At 34.5% G+C, this 9549-nt stretch overlaps 1 protein-coding gene across 1 annotated transcript in view; it reads left to right on the forward strand.

Annotated features, from left to right (window-relative positions):
• LOC117116647 (atlastin-2-like) overlaps window positions 1-9549 on the forward strand; it is a 32095-nt gene that overhangs the window by 4528 nt on the left and 18018 nt on the right. Inside the window, exons 2-3 of the mRNA XM_033260719.1 lie at window positions 2340-2382; window positions 2826-3022. Coding sequence (XP_033116610.1) covers window positions 2340-2382; window positions 2826-3022 — 240 coding nt within the window. The remainder of the gene's footprint in view (window positions 1-2339; window positions 2383-2825; window positions 3023-9549) is intronic.

Here is a 9549-nt window from a genome sequence, read left to right on the forward strand (position 1 = left end):
GATTTATAGTGATTTCACTACTTTATATCCAATTTCATATACTTTATTAATTTACTATTTAAAGTAGTTCCTTAATCCTTGTCAATAGATGGAGAGCCCCTCGAAGTATTCTTTAATTAGGCAATCCTGTCAGACCCTCCTGTTATTTTGGCGAAATAATGATATATGGCAACCAGCAAAAATTGATTAATTAATTAACTATCAGATAAGCCTATCATCTATGTTGTTTGTTATTTAATTTCTGTGGGAAAAAGGATAATAAAACAACAAAATATCCTAGTATTTTTTGCAAAGAGAAACAACAAGTTATTTTCATAGTCAAATAAAAGAAGGTCTATTTTATTGACATTATCGTTTTACCATCTTAGATGACTACTAAAGACAAATGTGCTAGCCATATCTTTATGTTTTCATACTACTGTACTATAATGTTTCTTTGCTAAAAATCACTTATTATTATGATTTATAGTAATAAATATTAAAAGAATTTATGTCAAGCGGGCTGCATCATTTTCGTTCGCAAATTGATAGTACACCTAATTATCACTGTCATAAAATTATTATTTAAAAAGTAAAGGGCAATCCTTTGTCTCCTTAATTCATTGGTCTTGTTACCGTATCATTTTTTCCAGCCTGCTTTATCAAAATCAGGGTTGGCAGCCCAATTTTGAACAGCCAGTTTCATTACTTTTAGCTTTTTTGGCCGGCTTATAGTGATTTCAATGATCCATAAATAGGGCATCTAGGTTGTTCTTTAAAATTAAATATGAGCAAGCCCTATTCAAATTTTGTATTATTAATTTGATTATTATTATTTATAAATATTAAAATAGTATAAGTCAGTTGGCCGCAATATATAAACTGATATTGTGTAGGCCTAAGTGAAGAGCAAAACACACATTTTTTGACAAAAAAAGGCAGGTCTTTTTAGTCATAGATTAAAATAGACAAACGTTTAACATTCCAATTATAATTTCTGTGTAATTCCATGTAATTCGCATTTAATTATCAAGCACGCGTGAGCATGCGCAAATATTCGAATTCTAAAGATAAATTCTAAATCACGTTTTTGATAAGTACAGTAGTTATTAAGTAATAACATCATAAACACAATTAAACATGTGAAAATACTGTGTAATATACCGAACTCATATACTTTGCATGTGTTCATCGGGAAGATTTGGACAAAAAATGGACGGTGTGTACCACATGACTTTCGCAAACCGAGGAGCAGAATGTCGCAACTCTTTGTATGTATGGCTCTGGGCCAGCCACCCCCCTTCGGTGACCATGAAAAAAAAATGGTCACTCGTCTTGTGTGTGCTTCTCATGTATACATGTTACTTGTAGTAAGGCTATTCTCGTAAAGCATGCACTTCTATGTTAAACCTAACTTCTTTTCAGAAGTCATCCAAGATCATCTAGCCGGCTACTAATTCTAAACAAAGCTCAATTGGAAGGGGCGTCCCTCCCAAAACCCATGATTAATGGGGGACAGTGGAACACGTCCCCAAATATTTTAAGGGGGTGGGAGGTTGGTCTCCTCACATTTCGTCAGCAATGTAATATTTTCGTAAGTCAAGAAGACGCCTGAAAATGCTAAATTATAGATCCGCCACTGGAAAAATTTTGTGAATACTTTTGAACAGTCATTGGATCTACAGTTGCCTCTGCCTTTCTTCGCCCAGAATTTTCACCTGATCTATGGATTGCTGTGTGCTAAATTTACATGCATGGCTAATGCTGAGGAGGATGTTGTGCATGATTAAATCTGTATAGTTATAATTGTTCAGTCTACCATAGCAGCCAAATTTTTAAAAAATATTTAAAGGGGTGGGTACACCAGAAAAAAATTAATGATTTTTTTCCCCTCCGCACCCTGGCCTTAATATTGATTTTCAACATGCTTTTTGTTATATGTGAATAATAATAATTTGATATTTAATTGTCGCAAGCTTTCAATCCTGTTTGGACTGACCGCCCACCAACAAAAATAATACTATACATTCTTAAAAACAAGGAAAAGGTTAACCAAAAAAACTGATTTTTGTTTTTGAAACATGTTAGTCTACAGTGATACTAAAATTTTATTTGTTTTATATGAAGACACTAAACAAAATAATGATGTTATAAATCACTCAGTTGTTTTTTAACAGTTTCTCACTCACATACATAGGTATTTTTTTACAGCTTTATATCACTGTTATCAACCATATTCATTATATCAATTAAAAGTTAAGTTATTTATTTACATTAATTGATTAATGTCGTATGTGCTATGTATGATGTGCTTAACTTTCCTTTTGGAAAAATCATGTGTTCTTTTTTTCTTTCAAAAGATGGACTATAATGATCAGAGTGGTTCAGGGATGTCCACACAAGGTAAGACAATTCTATAAATTGTTGGAGTTTTATTGGTTCTGAATCATAGGTCATGTGATTAGTTTATTTTACTGACTATTTTTGGGTATTTTAGGTTCTGGTGCAATCATACTTATCAAAATATAAAGATTGGAATAAATGATTTTAATAACTATCACAGGTACAGTTTACTATATCGTTTGTATAAATAATGTATATATAATTTTTAATGTGCATTCCATAGATGCAGAGAAAGACTTTTTTTCCCATTGATTATAGAAATCTTAACCTTAATTACAAATTGAATTGAAGCAATCACTCCATGTGCATACTTCTGCTCTGTGCCTGATACAATACACAGATCATTACCTTGATATTTTAACTTTTCTTCCCCAAAGTTAATCATACCTCCTTGGTGAAGGTAATTAATAATAAATGTATTCATATTTCTGTATTTATTTTAGAGGAGTCAGATGGGTATCCAGTACAGATAGCAGAGGTTACAAGAGAAAAACTTATACTAAATGAAGAAGCCCTTGAAATGGTCTTGACGCAACCACAGTTGGAAGATTTGCCAGTGATGGTTTTGTCATGTGCTGGCATATTTCGCTCAGGAAGATCATTCTTACTCAATTTGTTGATCAGATACCTCAACCAAGGTGTAAGTACTGTATAGAACAATTTACAAAAGTGGCACACATTAGTGCCATGCAACAGTGCCAAGAGACAGCGGCATGCCACACGTGACTGCGACAGAATATCCTGTCGTAACGAGCAATACATGTACACAGCACATGCAGTGGCGGTGCCAGGGGGTGCTTAAGCCCCCCCGTCGGTTTTTTCAAGCTCCCCTCATCAACCGCAGCATGTCCGGCAGTCACACCAAAAAAAAAAATAGGCCTAGTTTTCCCATCCTATAGCCATTTCCAGCCTGCTAAAAGTCCCAATTTTTAAAAAAAATCTTGTTTTGGGAGGAGGGGACTCCCCCTCCCATACCCACCCCAGATAATGCTGCGCACTATAGTTACACCCATAAATACTTAGTCCCCCCCAGTCGGACATCTTAGGGGTCCCCCCATAAATTATATCCTAGAGCCGCCACTGAGCATGACAACAGCCATAATGCAAGCAACCTTCGTGCCTTGTTCTTCAGTCCACATGCTCAATAAAGGATGACCAAAGTGACAGTGATTGGTCTTGCACCAGTTTTTGGACAGTAATGAGGCCTAAAAAAACATTTTTAGCTCCTGTGCATGTAATGCAATAGGAACTATTGTAATCACTCTTCACTGTTTTTCCTGTGTGAGTGTGTGTGTGTGTGTGCGCATGTGTGTGTAGACAATAATGCAAATGCGCATGCGTCGAAGAAAAGTTTTCCGACATTTTGTTTTACCTCGCGATGCGAAGTTTGATGTGATGTTTCTGCACTGCTGCAGTGTTCAGTCAGGGCTCACGCTAACCGATCGGCAAGTCGGCATGGATGAAACTATTTTGGTTTTGCGGCAAAAAAAATCAACTGCTGTAGGCATAGGCAATTTTTTGCAAAGAAATTTGCTAAAACTATTACTGAAAAACTATTTTGGGCCATAAAAAGGCTCCCCCTGAATTTTTCAACCACCACACAAATTTGACCCCACATATTTTCTGATTGTGTCATTTACGATGACTTAATCAGAAAATATGGTTGGTTAAGTCATGTATCATGCATAGGAACATTGGCATCTGCAAGGCTCTGGTTTTGTTTTCTGTCAGGTCTTAAACATTTGAGTGGAGGGCTGGGTGGAAAAAAGTTTTTGTTTTTTTGTTTTTGTTTTTTATTCTAACTGGATCTACATAAACAGCTTTGTAGAAGATGAAGGGTAGGTTGGAAAACTTTTTTTTTATGTCGAAACAGAATACACATATGTACATTAGGTATAATCTGTGCATACGTATAGGTGAACTACACCAAAAAAAGTCCAGGTATATAGTAGAGTATGTAGCCTAATGAAACACTATTTGAATCACTCATAGGCTAGTGTGTATACTACTTACAGTAGATAGGCCTTAGTCTGTCTGAAAGTCCCTCCATGGCCTCTTCTATTTCAAACTCTTAGATGCACCACTGATGATATAATATCCTATTCCACTGTTAAAAATATTTAGAATACACAAACATGATTAAACAATGAGCACATCTAAAGTCCCACAACAGAATTGGCACCCAGGGCCCAAAAAGGGCCCAGTCTTTTAGAAAGCCACAGGAGCCCAGCCCCATCGTTACGTGTTACTGCATAACATATGTTTTAAAGAACATAATAGTTGTAAATATGCCTTTTTGATGCAAAGTTTAAAGTCAGGCTCCGGGAGAAAAAATTTTTTGATATGTTGTAGAACTGATTTTTCTAAGACAGAAAAAAGTTGTTTGACGAAAAACGGGGGAACGGTGAATGAGATACAGATTTTTTAATATTTAAAAACTGGGGGAATAAGGTGTAAAAATAGGCAGTTACGCCCCTTTTCCCCCAGTTTTTAAATATTGAAAAAAAATCTGTATCTCATTCACCGTTCCCCAGTTTTTCGTCAAACAACTTTTTTCTGTCTTAGAAAAATCAGTTCTACAACATATCAAAAATTTTTTTTCCTCCGGAGCCTGACTTTAAAGTAAGAAATCATGCCAAGGAAGTGGCCATACAACCAGAAAACAAAATTGCATTTCTACTACTGCATTACATCTTGTGAGTGGATGCAAGTCTTGATAGTGAATTAACTTTGTAACTTGTAAGTAGTAGAGCACTGATATTTTCTGATTTTTTTAAATTTTTTTTTGTGTAAAAACTGATTTACTTACATCTCAGGATTACAGGTACATTTCTTTTTTGCTCATTGTTTTGTTGAAGATTAATTATAATATTGTTGTATTATTTAGTGCTCACAAAGCTGGATGGATGATGAAGAATATATAGTAAAAGGATTTAAATCCCAGCCAGGAATCGACAGATTGACCACTGGTATCTGGATTTGGAGTAAAGTGTTTATCATAGGACCTGTGGATAGACAGGTTAGTGCCATTAAAAACATACTGCTCTGATGCTCATCTGCATATCATTAATATTTATGCTTAGTTAAAAATACACACAAATAGTTCTTAATGCAATTTAGAAATTTTAATCTGGTAAAGGTAGGTATATTTACTCAATTCTGAAACTCTTTTTTTATGTTTGGCCACAAGACTCATTTCATGACAACACCTCACAAGTTTGATTCTTAACTGACTGGTAAGCGTAAAAAATATGGTTTGATCTGTGTCTTCCTGAAAGATATTTTTTATAATCTAAAAAAAACACATTAAAGCTAATACATTGTGGTGGGTAAGCATGTACTTCAAAGTATATTTATTCCTTGTTATAATTTTATTTTTATTTTTTGAAATTGTCATTATTTTCAGTTTGGGGTTGTGTTGATGGATATTCAAGGATCACAGGATCCGTACTCTTCCACCAAGGAAAATACTGCAATTGTTGCACTTAGCGCATTACTGAGCTCTGTACAGGTACAAATGCCTATTTCTAAATATTGATCAACATTATACCATCCTTGGCTTTACATAGTGTATAACCATGTTTATACAGCCATTTGCTATCAGATTAGTAACACCATTGATCTCCAGTTGAGCATCTATACGATACAAAATCATTGGTTGTACAAGGAAGTCACATGATTAAAACTGACCACCTAAAAAAAAAATATGCGCATTGCGGCTTGTCTTAGAACCCCTAGTCATAAAAGATTTAAAATGTATATAATTGATAAAAACATAATTTTTAGCTACTATTCTGCAAATATTAAATTGTATTTATGCTGTTTATCAACATCGATTTCCGTGATGGCTCTCACAGGTCAAACAACAGCTAATTTGCATAAAGATCATGCTGATGATCTGTTAACACCGCTGCGATGTGTGGAGGTAACTCTTTAAATTATTGTGGTTACTGATCTGTTATAAAGAGATTTAAAAACAGTTTCTTGATTAAAATCTATTGATCAAGACAAAATGTTGACCACATTTATAGAAAAGGTAAAAAGTAGCAGAATTTAAAAAGGATAATAATTATAATAATATTATTATTTATTTTATTTGACTTTTCACTGGCATCAGTACAAAAATACATGTGTATAAATAGAAAAAATTCCAGTGAGAGAGCGTATCAACAGGTGCATGCACCTCTAACACGACACGCTCTCCAAATGCACAAAACCCAACGGCAAATACATAAATATATAAATTAAAAAGAAAAAAGTTACACAGTTCTACATAAATGACAAAAGCATTTTGTGACCCAGGTGCATGTGCTGGCTGGGTCAAATGCACAAAACCCCACAGCAAATACATAAATATATAAGTCGAAAAGAAAAAAGTTACACAGTTCTACAAAAATGACAAAAACATTTTGTGACCCAGGTGCATGTATTGGCTGGGTCAGACAAACAGAAGCTCATAGAATGTGCATAAGGCTCGCTTAAAACCAGATATTGTGGAGTTTGAATGTATGGGGTGAGGGATTTGGTTCCACATGGGGAAAAAATTTGATTGAAGTAGAATTTTCTGTAAGTTTCAGTTTTGCAATGTTTAGCAGCGAGTTTTGAGATGGTCAGCATTACAAAGCCAATGTGAAAAAATGAGAGATTCATTAAAAACGAAAAAATTATATGAAGGATAAAAAAATAATACCAATCATAAATAATCCTGTTTGATTAATTAAGGTCTTTCAGGGATAAAGACAAAATCAAAGGTCAAAATTATCAAAGTAAACTTTTAAAAAGATGTATAAATTAATATGGTTAAAGTTAGGTACACTACTTTATACATATTAAAAATATGAGAAGTGTTTTGTTGCAGATTTATAATGTGAAATCTGATATTAATGAAGCCGATCTGCAGTTTCTTCAGCTATTTGTGAAGTTTGGAGCTGCAATTAAGGGAAATAATGAGAAACCTTTCCAGGTTAGAAGAATTTTTTTTCAAATTATTTGACTCTCAAAGACAAGCCTACACTTTGTAAATATGCCAATTCAATTAAAAAAAATAGTACCACCGTATAATGGATGCTTTGTCCCTTATACTATTTATCTCTCATGTGAGTGTTATTCGAGTAGCTGAGCAATCAGACATAAACTTCAAACTAATGCTATAGGTTTGTACGTGAGTCTGGATTGGGGCACAAGAAGCAGGAAAAAGTAAACTTGGCCCCTTTTTTATAATTTGTACTCTTGAAATTTGGTTAAGAGACTGATCGTGACCATCCAAATCACACTAAATCAGCTTTAGACTGGATTCCAGTCCCTATAATCTGTCTTAATCAGTGAAAACGTGTAAAAATAAGTTGATTTTGGCACCATTGGCATTCCATATTACTTACATGGCATTATATACTATAATTTTTACCCCTTCCAAATTCAACATAACAAGTTTCTCGACATAAAAAGACACTGGTGGCACTCTCTAAAATTATCTAATATCTAGGAAAAAAATAAATAAATCAGAGACTTATGGCAAGTCTGTCAGTTTATGTGTCACTTTATTGTGTACAATGTATTGAGGTTGGTGGTCTAGAGAGCCTGTGCGCCTTCACTATCATTCTCAGACCAGTAGATTCAAATTGAGAATTATATGATCCCACCTTTATTGTTCATCTAAGCCAAATAATATTTCTAACATTTTTTCAGACATTGTTATTTCTTATTCGTGATTGGAAGAATCCTCGTGAAAGTAGCTTTGGCATAGATGGAGGGTTGCAGCACCTTAAAAAAGTCATGGTTAGTTGATAACTGCTGGCTTTCACTGGTGATATTGAATCCCAGCATCTACTTCCATCTTTTACTTTATTATATTATTATTATATTATATCTGGAGATTGACACAACTGTGTGCTCTTATCCATTTAATTAGGTAACTGGTAGGATAGTACCAGTGGTGGCTTCAGAAATTAGTCCAACATGTACAACAGTGGGGTCTGAACCTTGAGCCTCGATAGAGCGATGGGGTGGGTGAAAATGCCTTTTCCCCATAGATGCCACCACTGGATAATACCGTAGTTCAATACTGGTACATGAAATTGGATGTAAATATGATTCTTCTTTTGCTTTTCAAAATGTAATTAACTCAGTTCATTGTAAATGCTATATATTATTATATTACATAGCCTATGTAAATACGGTTATGTGATTGGTCGAAATGGCATCACATGATTAGTGCTACGAGGATCGAAAACGTTATATTTCCCCGTAGGAAAATATAACTTTGAAAAGTGACCGGTTTTTAATGTCACCAGTTCCCCCTCCCAAATGAGATTTTTCTAAAGAATATCAACCTCTGGATGGCCGAAAATGGCACTCTTAGACTGTAACAGACATGTGTTGGCTTGGTGTGGACCTATTTTTATATGCTTTATGGTCTGACTGCCCGACGGGGTCTGTCCGGCGGGGGTGGGGGCTTGACCTGTCCAGTGGGGGCTTAAGCCCCCTGCTCCCGCTAGCGACACCACTGCTCAGCGCTACGCGCTTCGGGAAAATATAATCCCTCGAAAAAAATATAATTCCCTCGTTGATATCAAATGTTACATTACACCATAAGCAGGCAATATCTGTATAATAAAAACCTGTGACATGCCTAAATATGACCATATATAGGTGCATCATGACTATATATGGGCATACAGCAGTTTTTTAGTCAAGAATAGTGTGGACAGCACTTTATGATTTAATGCAGCATAGACCACATTATTGTAGTTTTTTTTTCTTTTTACTTGATAGACAGTATCTCCAAAACAGAGCCAAGAAAACCAACACTTAAGGAAGTCGATTAGTGAGATGTTTGCTAATATAATGTGTTTTCTTATGCCTCGCCCAGGAGATGAAGTTTGTGAGGGTGAGAGCAATAGTCAAATTAGAGGTTAGTATTTGTTATAAATTACGTAACAGCAGGATGGATAATTTTATGTTGAAAATGGGCATAACATTTTTTTAAATGTATTTAGAGGGAGTAATTTTGTTCTGTATTATCAGCATCTACTCATTGAAACGCAAGAAATAGGACTACTGTAATTTTTAATGTAAAGGAATAATTTAATTTTCAATAATTTATTATCTAAGTTATTTATTAAAATAAATATTATTTATTATATTAAAATATTAGAATCTATGTATTGT

The sequence above is a fragment of the Anneissia japonica genome, unplaced genomic scaffold (assembly GCF_011630105.1).
Source record: "Anneissia japonica isolate Jap-2015-1 unplaced genomic scaffold, ASM1163010v1 scaffold1060_len253145_cov167, whole genome shotgun sequence".
Taxonomy (NCBI): domain Eukaryota; kingdom Metazoa; phylum Echinodermata; class Crinoidea; order Comatulida; family Comatulidae; genus Anneissia; species Anneissia japonica.